Raw genomic sequence first — 21,387 nt, forward strand, 5'->3', positions numbered from 1 at the left:
AGTTTGGCTGCAACTATCCTGGTTTTAGCACTGGAAGTCCTGTGTCCCAGGAAATCTCTCTGCCTTGTGCAAACCAGGATGATTGGTCATGCAGTTGTCGGCACTGGTGGTGTAGCAGTAAACCCAACGACCAAGTCCCATTCTAGGGAGAGAACTGACATTAAAAACCTGTGATATCTTTCTTCGCTTTTATCCTATAATTTAAGAAGTGTGGTATTTTATATAGGGCTGTCAGCAGAGGCCTCATGGAGAAGGTGACATTTGATCAGAGACCCAAGACAACTGAGGAAGTGAGCCAATTAAAGATGTGAGCGAAGAGTATTTGGGCAGAGGGAAAACAGCTACAGAAACCCTGGGGTGGGAAGGGAGGATAAGCCAGTGTGGTGAGAGCAGAGGTGTTGGGTTCTGGTAGTGTGGGACTCTTCAGGCCGTGTGAGGATTTGGGGCGTTTCTTTGAGAGAGGAAGCAACTGAGGATTTTGGACAAAGAGGTGACATGATGTGACTTAGACTTTAAAAGGATCATTCTGCCGGTCACCCTGAGGCATAGATTGTTGAGTGAAAGGTGGAGGCAGGGAGACCACGGGGAGATGGCCCCAGTATCCACCTAAGACACAGAGTGGTACACGGTGAAGGTGATGAGACGTAGCCTGCTTCTGGAGCTCTCTCAATGATAGAAGAGAGAAAATATGCTGAGATAGTGTGTGAGATACACAGGGAAGAGAGGAATTGGCAGGAATTCCAAGGCTTTGTCCACAGCAGCTCAAAAAATAGAGGCATGTTCTTTGGACACGGACAAAGGAAAGGAGGAATAGGTTTGGTGGTGGGTTCTTGGGCTCCCAATTCAAGGGCTTGGGTTTGAACGTGTTCTGTCTTGGGCCCTATTAACCATCCAAATGGAGATGTCGGGTGTGAGCAATTTGCTAGAATTCAACGGGATGGGTCAGGACTGGGGTGGCCCCTTGGAGGCATCAGGGTGTAGATGTATTTGCAGCCAGTTGAGTTGACCAGATCATGGTGAAAGGGATGTCACTAGAGAAGAGAGGGAATCTGTGGGCTGAACCTGCAACACCCCAAGATTCAGAGTCTGGGAAGAGAAGGAGTGGAAAGGAGAGGGATAGGGAGGCACCTGCGAGGTGAGAGAACTAAGAAAGAGTCATGTCCCAGAAGCCAAGTGAGGGAAAGCCTTCAAGAAGGACAGAGTGGTCAAGTTTGTCAGATTCCACTGGAGTGGGGATTTGCTGCCATCTTTGGGAGATCATTAATGACCTTGACAAAGACAGCTTCAGTTCAGTGTTGGGATGAAAACTTAATCAAGGTAGGTTGATAAGAAATGGGAACAATGACTATGGATACCTTCCCAGAAGAACTGGAGAGTGGTTGCAGGAGGGCATGATCTCAAAGAATGAGTTGGTTGGGTTTTATTTTTTCTTCTTTTTTAAAGACAGAAGATGTTTGTGTTCCATGCCGATGGAAATGATCCATAGAGAGAAGCAATTTGATGATGTAGGAGGTAGAGATGGCAACTGGAAGAGCAACGTATTTGAGAAGGCAAGGATGTCTGGGCTCCAGGAGACAGAGTAAGACGTCATTTGGAGCAAGGACAGACCGCCATTTAAAAGTAGGGCCAGCAGGTATTCAGTGGTTTTAGGAAAGGAAGTTCTTTTTCTTTTTTAATTTTTAAAATAAATTTATTTTTTATTGGTGTTCAATTTGCCAACATATAGAATAACACCCAGTGCTCATCCATTCAAGTGCCCCCCTCAGTGCCCGTCACCCAGTCACCCCCACCCCCTGCCCACCTCCCCTTCCACCACCCCTAGTTCATCTCCCAGAGTCAGGAGTCTTTCATGTTCTGCCTCCAGGAAAGGAAGTTCTTGATAGAGAAGCAAAGTTCTCTACTATTGCTTCTACTGTCTTAAGAGACGGGAAGCAGGGTCATCGTCTGAGAGTCATCCAAGGGACAGGGAGGATGAATCGAGGAGGGGAGTCTGGAAGCCCGACAGGCAGCACGAGGTCCACCTGAGGTTAGTGGTCGTGATTCTACAGTGAGACCTATCACCACGCTGGTCTCCAGCCTAGATTTTGTTCCCCCCATGATATTCAGCTATAAACACAGAGTTGTTGTAAACCAGAGTTGATTCTTTCAGAAAACACGAAGTCAGCACCTCTTGTCTTCAGTCTCAGTGTGGGGTCACAGGGAGCCAGACATGGGCAGAGCTCAGCCCCGGTGGGGCTCACCGTTGAGGTGGGGAGACAGATGTGTCAATGGACACATGAGGTCCAAGGGGGTCAATGTTGGATCCTGGGGGTGGGGCATCCGTTGTGCCCGCTGGAGATGTCAGCGGAGATGATCCCTAGGATGGGAGGGAGGATGGGAGGGGTTTAGTCCTGTGCAGAAGGCAGGGCACAGAGGATGGACAGATAGTGAGCCTGAGTGGAGGCGTGGAGGCTCGGAGAGCTGAGTAACCTGAGGCTGGACGAGACAGATCTGGAATGCAAGAGGCTTCCAGACTGAGCACCCTTTACCGATGCTTTTAGGGGTGCCCGGGTTTTGACTTAGTGGAGGATGTGGACGCTCAGCCTCCGACACACGCCAGGGCCTATGCTCGGTCCCTGGCCCAGCGCCATCCGACCCGGCCCCCTCCCTCGGGGCCCGTTACTGAGCCCTGCTCACTGCCAGGGTCTAGGCCGAGTTGGCAGACCGGAAGCACCTGAGCGCGTGGGCCCACCTTTCAGAAACGTTGCCCCCCCCCGCCAGGGCAGCAGGCAGGGCATGTGCCAGAGAGGGAGGTTGCAACCTTCGTTGGGGAGGGCCCTCCATCCCATAGGCCCTGGCTGCCCCCAACGGCCCAGCCCTCCGGGTCAGCCTGCAGGGCAGAAGCTCGTGGGGCAGCAGAGGGGCCGCTCTCCCCCCCGCGGGTCCCCGCGGCCCTGCGCAGCTCGCCGGGGTGCACACACGGCGCACGGAGAGCACGGACAGCCCACAGCGTCCCTTGGGCAGCAGCAGGGTTTTAAATGTTTAAGGATTTGTGTTGTGTTTACAGTGTAATTAAAAAAATGCAAAATTTACAGAAACACGTTTGTAAAAACTGGAAGTCTCGCCACCACTCAGTACTTATCCCCCCCTCCCTCTTTTTGTTCCTCTATTTGTTTACCTTTAGTAATGGTTACTTTTTTACCCCAATGCAAATATAATGTCTACAAATACAGTCCTTTCATAGGAGTTTATTTGGGGCATCTTTTTATGTCAACAGCATTCTGAAAAATGGAAAGGGAATTGTAGAGAGAAAACAATGCAGGAGGTGGGGTGGGGAGGGGGGTGGATGCGACCGGGCGCTGAGCGTGTGCCCCCCTCTGTGGCTGCCACAGGGCTTGCCTTTCAAGGTGAGGACTTGGTCAAGGACGTGGCTCCCTGTCATGGGCCCCACCGCCCTCCTCCCGGTGGGTCACCAAGCATCCCCAGGAGGTTGTAGCCTGGCAGTTTTCCCCGCTGGGATTCACACCTGCGGTCACTACCATGGCCGGCGGCCTCCAGAGGAGTGCGTGCACCACCCCAGGGACCCTTGGGCTTCCACGACGACGCGGGCCCTGCCAAGCTGTGCTAGGGAAGGACAGGCTGACAGACTTGGAGCCTGCCCTTCTCTGCTCCCCGGGAGGCAAAGCTTCTCCAGATGTCAGCCCACCCTCCAGGGTGCCCTCAAGGGGCTCCGAAGCACCTGCCCCCCGTGTCAGGTTCGGTGTCCAGCCCCCCACCCCCACCCCCGTGCACTTGATCTAATCACTTCCTCCCTTATTCTCTAGCATCCTTACTCTGCTTTCTTAATCTTCTAGCACCTTTGGTCACGGGGTACATGCCATTAGGGGTCTGCCGACCACGGCCCCGCAGGCCGCAGGAGCAGCCTGCAAGCTAAGACAGTTTTTGTTTTTGGAAACATTTTCAAAGCATTCTAGAAAAACAAAAGCACAAAGGGCTGGAGCGTGCGAGGCCCTTGTCGCCCGCACCTGTGTGCTTCCCCCCCTTTCCAGAAAGCTTGCTGACCCTGGTGTGCCTTAATTATTTGTGTGTTTGTGGCTGTGTCCATGTGTGTCTCTGCCTCCCTACCGCCGCCACGCAGAAGCCAGGAGGGTGGGAACTCTGTGCTCCCCACGCTGGCCCCCGAGGGCCACGCTTGATGCAAGCAGATGCCGAGGAAATGGGCTTGTGGATGAATGAATGAATGAATGAATGAATGAATGAAGGCACTTGTGAAGCCTTTTGGAGCCCAAGGTTGGGAGGCATCTTGGGGTGTCTCAGCCTTCGCTTAAGGCCCAATCCACCTTGAGGGACCCCGGGGTGGGGGAGGCGAGAACAGGGATTGGCAAAGCCCCGGACGGGAGAATGCTGCGGGGGGGAGAGCCAGAGGGGTCCCCTGGGAGGCGGGAGCTGGGGGCACCGATGCCCGATGTCCCCATCAGCGGCCTGGCGAACCCAGCCAGCCAATCCCAAGCAACTCGCACAGCGTCCTTCCTGGAGGGTCGGATGGGAGCGATGGGTCCAGGCTGCTGGGTCCACGTCAAGGCATCTGTGGGCCGTAGCTGAAACAACTTCAGATTACGAGGAGGAGCACCCCCACCCTGCCATGCCTTTGGGGTCCTTCCACTACATTCTTTTCCTTTTAAGGAACGATAACGGGGCTTTGGGATTTGGATTTGTTGGGCTGTGATTATGGCAGCCCCGCAGTTGTTAAAATCTGCTTTACCTGTACTGTACATTGATTCTGCTCCTGCTATGAGGGCATTTATCTCTATTGCCAACGTAAATCTCTCTGTAACATGCAAAGATGTATTTATAAATTCTGTATCATTGATTTTCTTCATGCTGCAAACGCATTTATCTCTTTGTTAATGAAAACGTATCTAGGAAATAGTAAGACGGATTCACGGAGAAAGGTACAGGGAGGGAGGGGGGCGGCACCGAGCCGGCGGGGCGCCCCTGGCCGCAGCTGGAGGAGACCGCGTGGGACTGCCCGAGTGCCTGTTCCACGCGAGGGCACGGCTCGCAGAGGCGGAGGCTGCTTGCAAGGCCCTTTGCCAGGAGGTCAGGTGCGTTCGTGGGAGCCAGCCATGCCTCGTCTAGGGGAGACCCCCTGGATAGGCACCCCCGGGCAGGAGGTGCAGAGGAGCCCCTCCCCGGGTCTCAAACCCAGTTTTCGTAGAGCACAACCGAGTGAAAGACACTGGCTCAGAAGTGAGTACGGGGGAAAGGCCGGGCTTTGCCACGGGAGGATTCAACACTGCGCGTTGTCAGAGGACCGATGGCGAGGGACGGGCGCAAACCACAGGGCCACGTTCCTGCGGTGTCACCCTGTGCAGTGACTGCAGGCCTCCGCAGGCCAGCCCAGGGAGGACGCTCTTCAGGACTTCTCTCCCTAACACAGACGGCGCTGTCCCCAGAGCATCGCATGGTGACAGGTGGCCATGGCACTCGGGCCAAGCATCGCCTAAGGTACAGACTTGCTCAGTCACCATGTCGTACACCTGAAACCAATGGGACATTGCGTGTCAACTGCACTTCAGTAGAAATAAACGAATAAAGACGCCCTTCCTGGGAGCTCCCCGCACCCCCTCCACGCTCACTGCATTCCCCGGGAGCCACTGCAAGCCCTTACCGTCATGCCCTTCACAAGAAACCAAGCTCCATGTGGCCTGCCCGTCGACTTGGGTATCTTCATGCTCCTTCTGGGTTCAGGCTCTTTCTGGTTGTCACTTAGGGCATCCCGGGGACCTAAAATGTGTCCTGTTCACAAGGCGGCCCATGCATGCTGCTCAGGAGCCGTTTGCATGTCCCTGGGCGACAGTCTGGGCAGCAGAAGCTCGAGCGTGGGCTCCTTAGTGGGGAGGCATGTGGGCAGATGCCAAGGCAGCCTTCAGTCTCGTGAGCCCAGAAAAGTCTAGGGGAGCTGCCCGTCCTGGGTTGCTTCCATCCGAGTGTGGCCGTGTCGGCCCCATCATTGAGGACTCCTGTGTACCGTTTCTCTGCTTCCACCACTTGAACTACCTCCTGACAGCCGCACAGAAGTGCTGCCGTTTCTATACAGTGACTCCGTGCGGGGCATGTGTCTGTGACCCTTGATTTTCACCACAGATGTGAGAAAGGTGGGAGTTGGGGAGACCAAGGTCTGCTCCGGTGATGCTGAGGCCTGTGTGCATACCCCCTGGGGAGCCGTGAAGGCCATGAGAGCACAGATTGCTGAGGGCTCCCCCCAAGTGTCAGACTCAGCAGTTCTGAGAGTGGACCCCAGAATCTGCACGTGTTCGAGGCTCCTGGGTGATGCTGATGCTGTGACTCTGAGGACCATACTTTGAGAACTACTGGTCTACCTCCCACAGGCAGGGTTCACACCCACACCTGCAGGATTCCAAAACCTTATCATCTTAGCCCATAGGAATTGCCCTGGGGCGTGTGTCCCATCTGGACCCTCAGTGCCTGCTCAGGTGATAGCTTGTCTTGCTGGAGCACCTTACCCTCGACTCTCTGTCCAGCTACCCCCACACATCCTTCATGGCTCTGCTTCACGTTTCCTCTTCCGTGAAGCCTTCCCTTAGCTCTGACCATAGCTAGCTGCTCCACCCCTGGGCTTTCCAGGGTCCCCCAGGCAGGACCCTGTTTCACGTTGTTCACGTTGTTTAGTTCCCGATCACTGTCCCACCCCTCCCCGTGAAGCCCGTGAGGATGCCCAGCATTCATTCCTTGCTCTCTGAACCTCTGTGCCGTAGCTCGTGGCTGTTCCATAGCTGTAGGATGAGTTGTTGAATGACTGTAGCCAGTGGCGGCATGCATATGGAGGTCACACCGGCTGTGACGGACAGATCTTCATCTCTCTGTGGTGGGGGTGCATCGACACTCTGCAGCAGTTGTTGCTAAGGGACTAATTTGAGGAATATGTTAAATTAAGTGTGCTGGTGCTGCCTTCTCCAAGCTCGGCATCTCCCGCTTGTTCGGATGGGTGTCCTATCTGATGTGCACATCTGTTTTCTCTGACTGCCAGTGTTGGCTCGGAGCCTGATGGGCTAGCTGCTCCCGTCCTCCTTTACTCCTCCCTCTGTGTCCCTTCCAAAGCTGCACACTCTGACGAGAGGGTGAGAGTGCCCCAAGGAGATGATGGCTCTGGTGTATGTGTAGTTGGGTCCTCCCGTCTAAACCTTTGATGGTGTTAACTGACTCTGAAAGATGGTGGAAATCCCTACTGTGTGCTGGGCATGTTAGTGAGCTTGGGAAGTTCCCTTGAAAGAGGAGGTGCGCATCTGAGATGAGAGAGGTCCCTCTGCAGTGACTCATGGCTTCAGGAGATGATCTATGGAGGCCATGGGGGCAGAGCCATGAGGCTGGCACAGCAAATGGAGGTGGTGTTTGGGGGCGGGAACAATGAGGTCTCCTGGGACAGAGGTGGACATGAAGCCATAAACATTCGGGCTGCCTACTTGTCATCCAGAGATGATCCCTGAGCCTCTGGCCAGGGGCACAGTCATGAATAAATACTGAGAAGAGAGAAGAAATCTCCATTTCAAATGTGGGGATGGAACAGTAGTGCTGAGCTCCTTGGCAGTTACGCATTCATTCCATACTCATGGAAACTGCAGTAATTTAGAGCAGTTCAGTATTTAGACTCAACTGTGTAATTCATCCTGATGTTTCCCATTCATCAAAGCCTTGTGTTTGTTTGTATTACCATGAGAAAAATAAAAAAAATGTGGGAAAAAAGATTCCTCCTCCTTTCATTACAGGCAGATTACGACAGAGTTACAACCCTTGGGGCCCTTCAAGCAAAGGAACATCTTGCTTCAATTAGATATAAATAATGAACAATAATTAGAAAGATTTCTTCATCGAATTTGTTATTTTATGTTTGCTTTCATCTGTAATGTATGGAAACAAATACCGAGCTCTGTTTCTGGGCCATGTAGCAGGGCCTGAAGGAACTCCGTGGAGTGTGTCCCCAGAGCAGAATGAAGCATCCATGGCTGGCTCCTCTGTGCGCATGCTGTGGAGGCTGGTGTCAGCCCTGGATCCAGGGCCACGGGTGCAGAGAGGAGGCTGCCTCGGCTCCAGCCCTCCAAATTCTTACAGCCTGCTGTGCAGAATAATTGTTACTAGCCACTGGCCACCGAGTTTGTGTCAGGCCCTGCTTTATGAGCTGAGCACACAGCACCTCAGTTAGGCTTAACGGCGGCCCCATGCCATGGGCTCTGCTTCTCGCCCTGTTTTAAGAGATTTGAAGAGTGAGGCACAGAGAGTTTAGAGCTAACCTGCCAATCCTGCAGTGTCAGTGATGGTGGAGCTTCGAGGTAAGGCAGGTGGTTAGACTCCCGAGATCTGCTTCCTCTCGCTCTAGGATGCTGTCCTCTGAAATCACAGTGATATTATGCTGCCATAGAAACCGTGCAAGGTGTAGAGATGGCACGGGAAGGAAAGGGATGGTGATGGCTTTGCACGGGGAAGGGAGGCATCTGGATCTTCAGGGTGTGTGCAGGAAAATATCAGGTGGATAAGTGAGATAAAGGGGTTCCAGGCAGAGGAAGCACCATGGCCTGGTGCCATAGAGGAGGACTGTGTAGGATTTATCCTGTCAGCATTGGCTCTGGGGCTGCGAGGAGACAGGTGCAGCAGCTGGAGATGAGACCAGAAGATGGAAGGGTGTGCAGGTCAGGTTGAGAAGATGGGATCCCCTCATGGAAAGGGCAACTCAGGGAGAGGCGGCGATGATGATCCTGGTTGGCACAAAGGAGAAACAGATTTCTGGAAGAGAAAATGAAGAGTGATCAAGGTGGAGCCCAGAGAGAGAGCATTTAGGGGATTGTTGTCCTTTTTGCCGTTTTATTCTACATGTGACGATCTCTCAACACTCTGAACCAGGTGGTGCTCATTTAAGGCGAGGGAGAGCTTTGTGCCAAGTGGTCCTTCCCGGTCTATTGGCCCTACCCCAAGGAAGCCTCTCCTTATCCACCCCCAGCTCAGACATCCGCTGCTGAGCCTTCCTTGTGCTCTCCCTCCCCCCAACATGCACATGGCCTGAGCTGCCTGCTTCTCCTTTGTGTACAACAAACCCCAGGCTCTCAGAAGTGCTTTGTTTTTATCTTTGCCATCTTTTAATAATTGTCAACACCTAAAAATCAGGACACTTTATATAAAATCACAGATTTCTTTGTTTACCGAAGACAAATTGAGGAGTGGTGCTCAAAATGCAACAACTGGGTGGGACTCTAGAAGAGCTGCAAGCTTTGGCGGGGACATGGCTCTTCACTGCACATCCTGAGTACGTGTCCCTGCCCACACCAGTTCTAAACAGCAGGGACTTGTCATCATCATCATCATTATCATCATCATCATCATCGTCAATCTTGCCAACAATGTATTCCCTCCCGGTGCTGTAGGTGCTGGAGTTAGAGACCTTTGGCGTCCAGCCACCCACGTTGCCCTGACTCTTACACTGTGGTTGTCTATATGCTTCTATGGCTGAGGGCAGGAATGATGGCTTATTCACCCTTTTGTCCCTTGAACTCAGTGCAGGACCTGGTTTTGGGTGTTCAGTAACCCTACTGAATTAATCTACACTGAGGAAACATCATTGTGATAGGATTAGGCCCTGGCCAGTCATGCTCTGGGCTGAGGAACTGCAGCTACTTGGGGTTTGGAGTGAAGAATGTGGATAATGGGCCACACTGGGGCTTGGTCCTCAGGATAACCTTGCAGTCCGTTCATATCCCCGTGGTGTGGGACATACACCCACCTTCACTGCCTTTTTGCCCTTTCAGGACGTTCCAAGACCTCTCCAAACAAGTCGACATATCTTACGGCACCGTCCGGGATTCTGCCGTGTATGAGTACTTCCGAGCCAAGGGCACCAACCCCCTGGAACAAGACAGCACGTTTGCTGAACTCTGGCGGACCATCAGCAAGAATGGAGGGGCTGACAACTGTGTGTCCAGTCCTTCGGAAGGCATCAGGAAGGTAGGCGGGAGCTGGCCTTGGCCTCGTGTGTGCTGTGACGGGCCGTGGGCACCGTCGTCTCCAAGGTAGGAGACACCTTCCCAGAGCATCTCCTCTGAGTAGCCCTGTCACCTGCAGGGCGATCTGTCTTCAGCCAGTTGGATAGAAATTTGTCACAGGCACGTGAGTGCAGTACACACATTCTTTAGGTAAGATGTCCGTTCTTGGCAACAGAAGCAGAGGGGCTGCTCATTAGGTATCTTCTAAGTTTCCAAAGTTTCAGTCAAGAGCAGACAAGTTAAGCCTGAGACATGGACCCCCTGCCTCCTGGGCTTATAGGATGGGGGCCCACAGGGGCCTTCCCAGCCCAAGGGAGAACACTCAGCAAAAGCAGAAGCAGAGGACCAGGTAAGAGGTGGAGGGACTGAGGGGACAAGGTTGAGGAGAGGGTGGGCACACCCCGGGCAGGGTTAGAGTGGGGAAGAGCGCACCTGAGGGGTAGAAGGCCCGGAGCGAGAGCTGGACAGTTGGCCTGGCGTGTCTGGGGGGCCTGTGCTTTGGAAAAGAGGTGTGTTTGGGGGATGATGATGAGGATAGCAAACCCAGGATGGAGCCTATGGTGGGGGAAGCTGAAGGGGAGCAGGTGAGAGGGAGCCGGGGCCAGAGAGAGGGAGGACACAGGAAAGCCATCACCTTCTTCAGCAGTGGGTTAGACTCCACTCATTTATATCATCTAATTGCCCACAATGACCTGAATTAATCATCGTCCTCCCGTTATACAGATGAGGGGGTCAGAGACGGGGTCACACTCCGAAGTAGGTTCTGATGCCTGGGGTCCGGGCTGTGTTTGGCTTTTATCCACCACGTGCTTGTGGAGCCCTCGAAGGTCAACATGGAAGAAGATGATGGGATGAAGGCAGGTGTCGCATCAGGGAGCTGCTGGTGGTGGTGTCCTGTCCGGGGACCCTCCCGTGCAGTAGCTGCTGTCCCTGAGGTTGCTAGTGAATGGTGTGAGAAAGCTGTGCACCTGTGCAAGGCTGCTGTCTCCGCGCAGACGAGCAGTCCAGCCTGCCTCCGCGCCTCCTCCCTTGCCTTCCGTTCTCACGCAGCAGCTCGCCGGGATGGCTTCTTGCTGTTGAGCCACACTGAGCAGCGGAACGTGTCTGGGCTCTAAAGCCTGACGTGCTTGGGTGTGAATCCCAGCTCCGTGCTCATCAACTATGTAAAACCAGGGACAGCGCTCTTCCTGTCTGGAACCTTCTCAGAGTGGAGAGAGGCCCTGTGGGGGCCTCCTCAGAAACTTAAAATATTCAGAAGAACGTGTTATGGTGGACACCGCGCCCAAGTGATAACCTGACAAAAATGGTAGAATGCAATATAAAAAATGTGCTATTCCCTTGCTTACAGCATTTATTAAAATCTCTTTGTTTTTAGTGAATTACAAAGGATGGCGCTCTAACCCCCGAGCTCCTAGGTCTTTTTTCATCCCTGACAGTGAATCTTTGCAGCTGTAGGCGACCTCATTTGGAGAGAATGAATACAAAGTTCACTTAAGGCTTCTTATGAATGTGAGTCCTAGGCCAAATGGCCTTTGAGTTTCTGCTCCCTGCTTGCTTTGTCTCTCAGAGAGAGCTGATATTCCCATTCACATAGGATTCTTTTTTTTTTTTTGAGAATTTTTTTTTATAAATTTATTTTTTATTGGTGTTCAGTTTGCCAACATACAGAATAACACCCAGTGCTCATCCCGTCAAGTGCCCCCCTCAGTGCCTGCCACCCAGTCACCCCCACCCCCCGCCCACCTCCCCTTCCACCACCCCTAGTTCATTTCCCAGAGTTAGGAGTCTCTCATGTTCTGTCTCCCTTTCTGATATTTCCCACTCATTTTTTTCTCCTTTCCCCTTTATTCCCTTTCACTATTTTTTATATTCCCCAAATGAATGAGACCATATGATGTTTGTCCTTCTCCGATTGACTTATTTCACTCAGCATAATACCCTCCAGGTCCATCCACGTTGAAGCAAATGGTGGGTATCTGTTGTTTCTAATGGCTGAGTAATATTCCATCGGATACATAAACCACATCTTCTTTATCCATTCATCTTGGATGTGAGGGCGATCTGGCTGCGACATCTGTCACCCCATTGATCGCCAGGGTTGATTCACATAGGATTCTTATGAGGATTCATTGCAACGGTGCTACAAAAAGTACTCCTTATAAAGGAAAAGATGGCTACTTTTGACTTTATTAAACTTCCATTCATCGTAAGACACTTTAAATAAAAAAAAAAAAAAAGACAAGTCACACACTGGGAGGGGATATTTATGATGCATTATAACCAAGATAGGATTGAATATCAAGGTTATAGGAAGAGCTTTTCCAAATCAATAGGAAAATTCAACAATTTAACAGGAAAATGGGCAAAAGACTTGCACAGGCCTTTCACAGAAGAGGCAATGCGTATGACCAGGAGGCCTAGGAAGAGATGCTCCAAATCATTAGTGATCGAGGATATGCAAATCAAGACCATAAAGGTATATCATTTTACACCAATTAGACTGGCATAAAATGAGAGGTGGTGGAGAGGACGGGAGTAACAGGTGGTTAATTGCTGGTGGGAGTGTACCCAGTACAGCCACTTTGGAAATGAGCGTGCTATTCTCTTATAAAATGGAACATTCATATACCCTGTGACCCAGCGAGGCCACTCCTATGTATCCGCCGAAAGGACACTCCTGCACGCACTTCAGAAGTGAGAAAGGTCAGGGTAGTATTGCTTATAGAGTCAGAACCCTGGAAATGATCCAAATGAGCTTTAACAAGGTGAAAAAATATGACCTGCAATGAAATGAATGGCCTACAGCTTCATGGAATAGCACAGTTGAATCTTCGCAGAATAACACATCGAATCAGAAAAAGCATTAATGGCAATTTCATGTGGGCCCACTGATAGGAAACAACGTACTCCTTAATACCCCATTTAAAATGTATGAAACACATGCACGTACACACATCCCAAGTAACGATGGGGCACAAAATCCACGAGAGTGGCTAATACAGATGGGACAGCTGGAGCAACAGGGAGCAGAGGAGCAAATGACTGGATGTAAGTCAAGGTCAGTGTTAGCTTTAGATTCACAGGGTCTAAAAATTTTTTTTTCATTTCTCATTATAAAAAATGATTAATGAGTTAATGAAAAAGAGGGTCATTCCTGGACAAAAGTGTGTTCATGGTGTCCTGGACCTAGGGTTGTGATTAATCCCGGATTGTGTACCTACCTACCCTTCCAGATGCGTAAGTCCCGACCAAGCCAGGAAGAAGTTGGCTCCTAGAGATGCCAGGCCCTTTGTCCTTGCCTGCTGGCCTCGCTCCTGGTGCACCTTAAGAGAACAAACAGCACCGCAGGGCCCTCACCGCAGGGAGATGAATCTGGAGATGGGTTGTCAGGGAAGTGTCCCCATCATCCTACTCACCCCTAGCCCATTGCTGGCACATTAAAAATCATCCCCCCATGGTGCTGTGTAGGGTCTGAACTCACAATTAAAGCAACGTAGAGAAGGTAAGTAGGGGAAGATGCAAAGAAAGGATTCCTTCCAAGTGCCTGTAGCTTCGTGGTACAGAACCTGATCTTTCTCCAGTACATAGGATGTGTTACTTTTATGACACCTTCATTTTATAAACCCCAAACCAGCTTTGGGATCACAAATCTCCCTCGTACATTCGGATCTTTAAGAAAAAAAAAAAGACCGACTGCCAGCACTAGACAAATGTTAAGGGTTTTATAACTAGTGTCATAAAAGTGAGTTTATGGTATTGTCAGAAAATGGAGTGGGCTGCATTTTTTACTGGAAGGAGAGCTCAGCTTTGCTTTCAGATCCTCTTCATGGGCCTGGGAGGCGGCAGCGAGGAGGGGGGGGCTCCTATATCTAAATGGTTACCTGAAACTCTCCCTGTCTCCTGCCCCCATGGGGCGGCCCCTCACCTGTCCCCCCACCCCCACCCCCTTGCCAGGCTACAGCTTCAGAAACCTGGAGAATGCCACCCACCAGCTGCAGACCAGGCGGAGGGGGGCGCTGCCCCAAGTGAGGGTCGTGTCCTGAATTCAGGAACTATTAAGGAAAAATCCAGCCAAAGACACCCTGCTTCTGTGCAGCGTAGGGAGCCTGGCAAAGGTGAGGAGGGGGTGCCCTCCCCCCTAGAGACGTCGCCAAAAGCTCTTTTAGCAAGGGGAGGGTGGCCTCGCTTCTAATTTCCAGTTACTCTTTGGCGACTCTGGCTCCATTTCTGGAGGGCGCTCGGGAGTGGAGCGATGTCTAATTGCTACTAAAGTCAAGGAGCTTGGAGTAGAGGGTAACCTCAGAGCGCTGCTATTATTTTTTCTTTGGGAGTGCTACAGCTTTTAATGACTTGAAACCAATTTAGGTGGGAAATTGCTTAGCAAGAGGTGATTACTTCTCCGCAACATCAGAACCAGGGGAAGGGATCGTGTCACGGTGGCCCCACCTCTGCGACCCACTCCTTCCTGCTGGTGGCCACTCAGACGTAGAGGGGGCAGCCCTGGCTGGGCCCTGGAGAGAACAGGAAGAAGTGTGGGAGGGGAAGGCAGTTTTGTTTATTTATTTATTATTATTATTTTTTTTTTAATAATAAATTTATTTTTTATTGGTATTCAATTTGCCAACATACAGAATAACACCCAGTGCTCATCCCTGCACCCCTCAGTGCCCGCCACCCAGTAACCCCAACCCCCCTTCCTCCCCTTCCATCACCCCTAGTTGGTTGCCCAGAGTTAGGAGTCTCTCATGTTCTGTCTCCCTTTCTGATATTTCCCACACATTTCTTCTCCCTTCCCCTCTATTCCCTTTCACTATTTTTTATATTCCTCAAATGAATGAGACCATATAATGTTTGTCCTTCTCCGATTGACTTACTTCACTCAGCATAATACCCTCCAGGTCCATCCACTTCGAAGCAAATGGTGGGTATTTGTTGTTTCTAATGGCTGAGGAATATTCCATTGTATACATAAACCACCTCTTCTTTATCCATTCATCTTTCGATGGACACCGAGGCTCCTTCCACAGTTTGGCTACTGTGGACCTTGCTGCTAGAAACATCGGGGTGCAGGTGTCCTGGCATTTCACTGCATCTGAATCTTTGGGGTAAATCCCCAGCAGTGCAATTGCTGGGTCATAGGGCAGGTCTATTTTTAACTCTTTGAGGAACCTCCACACGGTTTTCCAGAGTGGCTGCACCAGTTCACATTCCCACCAACAGTGCAAGAGGGTTCCCCTTTCTCCGCATCCTCTCCAACATTTGTGGTTTCCTATTAAGCGCCCACAGCATGCAGTTCTACCAACAGGTCTGCCCGCGCTCCGTAAGTCTCCTAAACACGGGGTTGTCCTGGGATGAGTCACGTGCTGGCTGGCTGAGCAGAAATGCATAAATCTGAGATGTAGTTGGTGCCATCGGTTAGCAGGTCACCCCCGTGGATTCCCTGATGGGACTGGGAAGGGAGGTCACTCCAGGCTCCGGCTCAGGCTTGCTGCTTAACGGCCCTGTCTTAGGAAGGAAACCCGGCCGGTCAGCACAGAGGAAAGGGGCTGCCTTCCTCTCCCGCCGCCACCCGCTCCTGTCAGCCCAGGAAGGCGTAGACCTGTATGGGCAAACCCCGGTCCATGTGCGAAATCTGGCCTCCCGCCTGCTGTTGTAAATGAAGCTTTACTGGGGCACGGCCACACTCCTTCACTTACGTGCGGTCTACGAAGTCTCCCCTACTGCCTCAGCAGAATTGGGTAGTTGTGACAGAGACCATAAGGCCTTCAAAGCCTAGAAGGTACATGACGTGGCCCTTTGCAGGACACGTTTGCAGATTCCTGGTGTGGGCCAGCAGCGGGGCCGGGGACGCTGCCCTAGTGTATCTAAGAGCTCATATGCGTGTCCAGTCCCTTGTCATCTGGCTCTGCATCGTCTCAGGGTGTGAAAGGATACCAAGGCAGGAGCCCGTTCTCTAGTTCTGCGCCGTCTAACAGCCCCTAGGCGCCTGCGGCAGCACAGCACCCAGCTCTGGGCCACCCAGTCATACGCTGGCGTATCTAGCCAAGCGTCATCTTAGCTCTGTGCCATCTAGTGGCTCACGGGCTCTGCCCACACGCTGTCCTCTCTTGTCCTTCTCAGGTCTAACCCTGTCCTTCTCAGGTCTAACCCTGTCCTCTCTTGTCCTTCTCAGGTCTAACCCTGTCCTTCTCAGGTCTAACCCTGGGTCTAACCCAGGCCCAGGAGCTTCTCCTTCACGATCCTGGGTCCCAGCTCTGCTCCTAGCCTGGCCTTTGTCTCCCCCTGAAATCTGTTGAGCCATCTCTGTGGTCCAGGCCCTGTGCCAGACAATCTACGTATATTATTCTTTTCATCCTAAACAGAACTACTTGATTATCATTATCTATGTCGTATAGAACTGGGACCTGAGCCCCAGAGAGATGAAGTGGCTTTTGCCCAAGGTCACAGGGACCTGAGTAAGTCATGGCACAGTCCAAGCCAAGGCTCATTCCAAACTTCCTCTTCCCAGGGGGTAGCATTCCCATCTCTATGCCTCACTGTGCCTCTCTCCCTCGCATATTCTTTACCTGTGCTTTTATTTCCCTTCCTCTTTTACGCCAAAGTAAGGAGACACTGGCTTTTAAAAGCCTTACCTGTCCTTCTGTACTTTAGCAAAGGTTTCTTCAGTCTCTGATTTTGATCTTTTGATTTCCAAACTACTAAAATATCAATTAAAGACATTTTGAGATGCAGAATTGGGCTGGCAGGTGGTTCAGATTTATACACGAATAACTTCGTCACATGAAATCAAACTTCCATGTTGTTGGAATTTTTTTCTTCAGCTTTTGATCAACACAAGCAGGTAATATCCAGTGTAACCCAATTTCGGTGCAGTGCCAGGGCTGACCTGGACTGCCAATTTATTAAGGCTTTCCATAAATCAGACCTCATATTTAATAACATTGTCAAATAGAATACGGTGTTAATAGTTCAAATGTCAATCTTCGCAGCTCATTGAGCTCTTCGGATACATACACAAGTCGCTTGTTTCAGACCCTGTGGCTAGAGATAGTATTTTTCCGAGGGAGGTAGCTTTTGAGTCCAGCAGTCGTAACAGAAGGTGGTTTTTTCCACTCGGTAAATACCGCTGAGGTCATAAAGTGTGAATGCAAATTCAGGAAGAAAACAGGCCCACAAATCTTATTTATTTCCACACTGATCTAATGCTTGCCGTGGACCAGATTGGGTATCACCCATCAGCCCCTGTGCTTTGTCCCTTCCTCTTGCTCTCTGCTCTGTGATAAGGGCTGCCTCCTTTGCATACGTTGTCTGCTGAATGTCAGGAACTGTACCCTGTGGCAGAAAAGGATAGGGTTAGGAACCGTACTCTGAGGTGGGAAGGTCTTTCTCGGGGTCCCCAGAAAGACTGAAGCTTTCCATGGGAGGACAGGGAACGTGGGTGCCCCACGGGGTCTTCATCTGGAAGGAGCACGTTGAGGAAGCATCCTGGTTTCCCGGCCTCTGGAAGTTCTCACTGAGGAGTGAGTGGGAAGAGGCTTCGATGGAACATGTTCCTTTGTATTTGGGGATTGCTGGGTGCAATGACCAGGGAGATTTGGCCAGGTTGATCAAAGGGACTCTTAATGTGGCTCTAGCCTCCTGGAAAGGGGACCGGTACAGACAGGCAGCCCCTGCAGAGGAAAGGAACAACACAGGCTCGGCAGCAGCCAGGCCTTCCAGGCTTGTCCAGGACACCTGTTCAGCTCTTTCTCTGCTTCCGAGTCCATGCAGACCAGGGATTTGATGTGCCTCCTTCCTTCTGAGATGCTCACATGGGATAACTGTTCATCTCTATATCTTTCATACTTGCTTGAAAACACCGTATCCATTTTTCGAGTTGGATAATCTCTTCTCTTTATTTGTCCATTTATTCACTTACTCATCCATTCAAGACACGTAGCTTGGATAGCTTCTCCTAGGAGTTTGGAGATGGGAGTTTAAGTCCCACTTTTGACTTAATATAATCTGTGGCTTGTCTCTGGTCAAGTGAATTCACCTCTCTGAGCCATCTGTGAGACTGAGAAGAGCCTGCCCAGGTTAGCGGTGAGCCTACCAATGCATTCAGCAGAAAGTGTCCAATATGGTAGCAAAAGATGGACATTCAATTGGAGAAGGACCATCATTATATGGTATCATTCATTTGGGGAATATAAAAAATAGTGAAAGGGAATAAAGGGAAAAGGAGAAAAAAATGAGTGGGAAATATCAGAAAGGGAGACAGAACATGAGAGACTCCTAACTCTGGGAAACGAACTAGGGGTGGTGGAAAGGGAGGAGGGCGGGGGTTGGGGAAGAATGGGTGACGGGCACTGAGGGGGGGCACTTGACGGGATGAGCACTGGGTGTTATTCTGTATGTTGGTAAATTGAACACCAATAAAAAATAAATTTATAAAAAAAAAAGAAAGATTGACATTTGGTAGCCGTCAGCAAACTGCCTCAGCGTCTACTCTTTGTGAGGAAAACAAGATAGCTAACATATAAAGACAAGTATCACCTAGTCCTTTTATGAGGTATAACTGACAGACAATGAAATGCACATGTATTAAGTGTTTGTTGCATGGGTTTAGACAACTGTATACAGTTGTGTAATCAACACTGAAAACAAGCTACAGAAGCTCTCCGTCATTTGGGGAAATTTTCTCATGTCACTTTCTGAATACTTCTCCCTATGCCCAGAAGCAACCACTTACAACTTTCTAGAAACACAGATTAGATTTACCTGTTCTTGGAGCCCCTTGGTGGCTCAGCGGTTGAGCTTCTGCCTTTGGCTCAAGGTGTGTTCCCAGGGTCCTGGGATCGAGTCCCACATCGGGCTCCCTGCATGGAGCCTGCTTCTCCCTCTGCCTGTGTCTCTGCCTCTCTCTCTCTGTGTCTCTCAGGAATAAATAAAATTAAAAAAATATTTACCTGTTCTTGTAATTCATATAAACAGAATAATATAAAATATGTGTATTGTGCTCAGTGTCTTTCACCCAGTGAAACACCAATGAGATTTAACTTGTGGATATCAGTACTTCTTTTTCTTTCTTCTTTTTGAGTAGTATTCCATTATATGAAAAAGCCTCAATGTGTTCATCCATTCTCCAGTTGACATGCATTCAGTTGTTGCCAATTTGGGGCTGATACGACTAAGACTGTATGATCATTTTTATACAGATCTTTTGTGGAGATATGTTTCCATTTTTCTTTACTGAATACAAAAGTGGAATTCTTGGGTCATGGGATAGATGTGTGTTTGCCTCTATAAGGAATTGCCCAAGCACCTCCGCCTCTATTTTATGCTCCCACTAGTGGTACCTGAGCCATATACTTGTAAGCTCCAGTTACTGGACATCCTAACCAACATTTAGTGTTGTAGTCTTTTTGACTGTAGACAATTTAGTGGATGTGAAGGATGGTTCTAGATAATTTTGCCGCAGACATCCTGCTGCAAGCATTTTCACTGCAAACATTTTCGCCACATAACTAATTAGCCACCAGGCAATTTTGCCATAAAAGATAGAATAACTGGTTGACAATCTGGCTTCATTTCTCCATTGAAAAATTCTTCTTTTTTTTATATTATATAAATCTTAGCTAGCCCTCATAATTTCTACACAGTAACATGTAGAGATGATGGTCTTAAAATAGTGGATGATGACAAATCCATATGTTGACTTGATAGAAAATACAGTGATAAAACTTACTGGAAGTGTGAAATAAGGGAGTGTAAAGCCAGATTGCACTCTAGACAACACTAGAAAATGACGACAGATCAGTTACAATGATCACAAAGCTCAGTTACAAATGTATTACAGCGTTAGCATTTCTTCCACATTTTCCATAGAACTTTAGAGCATCTGTCAGTGGACGTGTGACCCTATGCCAGGAATGAACAGTGTAGGAGGCTCCCATAATGCAATACAAAGCTCAGTTACAAATATGCATCCTAGTATTTGGAAAACCGATATCTATCTTAATAATTAATTTTATTTTTTTTCATGTTTCATTATGTCCTTTGTAATGTCCTTCTTTTCTTTTTCATTATGTTATCTTTTATAGCAAAATTGCCTTATGGCCAGTTAGTTATGCAGTAGAAATGCTTTCAGCAAAGATGACTGGCAAAGATGCTTATGACAAAAACGTGGACATGGTGAAGGATATCCCATTTTTTAATTGGCATTATTTTGGCGGCTAATGATGGCTAGCATCTTTCATGTGCTTATTGGCCATCCACATAGCCTCTTTCGAGAAGTGTGCGCACAATCTTTTGTTAATTTTTACAGGCCACTGCAGCTTTTCATTATAGATTTAGGTGAGTTTTCAATATCTTCTAGATGTAAGTCCTTGATCAAATGCAAGTCCTGCAGCTATAATTTCCAGTCTGTAACTTGCCTGTTCATTTTCTTAATGGTGTTTTTTAAAGAGTAGAATTTTTAAATGTTGATAAAACCCCACATATAAGGGGTTTTTTCTTTTATGGTTTTTTTTTTTTTTTTAATTAACTTTTATTGGTGTTTAATTTACCAACATACAGAAAAACACCCAGTGCTCATCCCGTCAAGTGTCCACCTCAGTGCCCGTCACCCATTCCCCTCCAACACCCGCCCTCCTCCCCTTCCACCACCCCTAGTTCGTTTCCCAGAGTTAGGAGTCTTTATGTTCTGTCTCCCTTCCTGATATTTCCCAACATTTCTTTTCCCTTCCTTTATATTCCCTTTCACTATTATTCATATTCCCCAAATGAATGAGAACATACACTGTTTGTCCTTCTCCGATTGACTTATTTCACTCAGCATAATACCCTCCAGTTCCATCCACGTTGAAGCAAATGGTGGGTATTTGTCGTTTCTAATTGCTGAGTAATATTCCATTGTATACATAAACCACATCTTCTTTATCCATTCATCTTTCGATGGACACCGAGGCTCCTTCCACAGTTTGGCTATTGTGGCCATTGCTGATAGAAACATCGGGGTGCAGGTGTCCCGACGTTTCATTGCATCTGAATCTTTGGGGTAAATCCCCAACAGTGCAATTGCTGGGTCGTAGGGCAGGTCTATTTTTAACTCTTTTATGGTTTTAATGCCTTTTTGTCCTTAGAAAGTTTCCTACCTTAAAGTTGCATGTTTTATTCTAGAAGATTTTCACATTTTTTCATCTATTTATGTTTCACATCTATGTTGCATATCATATTAATTTTTGTATATGGAGTAAAGAAGTGGTTCAGGTTCACTCCCCCCCATATGTATATCCAATTGATTTAGCACAGTTTATTAAAATAAAAAATAAAAACATGTTTGCCTAACAAGGAGAATAGATGTGTTGATTGAAAATTA

The 21,387-nt window shown here is 49.3% G+C and overlaps 1 protein-coding gene across 3 annotated transcripts in view; it reads left to right on the forward strand.

Moving 5' to 3' along the window:
• GRID1 (glutamate ionotropic receptor delta type subunit 1) overlaps positions 1-21,387 on the forward strand; it is a 638,733-nt gene that overhangs the window by 586,159 nt on the left and 31,187 nt on the right. For all 3 annotated transcript variants that reach the window (XM_041750337.1, XM_041750339.1, XM_041750338.1), the window contains exon 13: positions 9,795-9,990. In XM_041750337.1, coding sequence (XP_041606271.1) covers positions 9,795-9,990 — 196 coding nt within the window. The remainder of the gene's footprint in view (positions 1-9,794; positions 9,991-21,387) is intronic.

The sequence above is a fragment of the Vulpes lagopus genome, chromosome 3 (genome assembly GCF_018345385.1).
Source record: "Vulpes lagopus strain Blue_001 chromosome 3, ASM1834538v1, whole genome shotgun sequence".
Classification (NCBI taxonomy): domain Eukaryota; kingdom Metazoa; phylum Chordata; class Mammalia; order Carnivora; family Canidae; genus Vulpes; species Vulpes lagopus.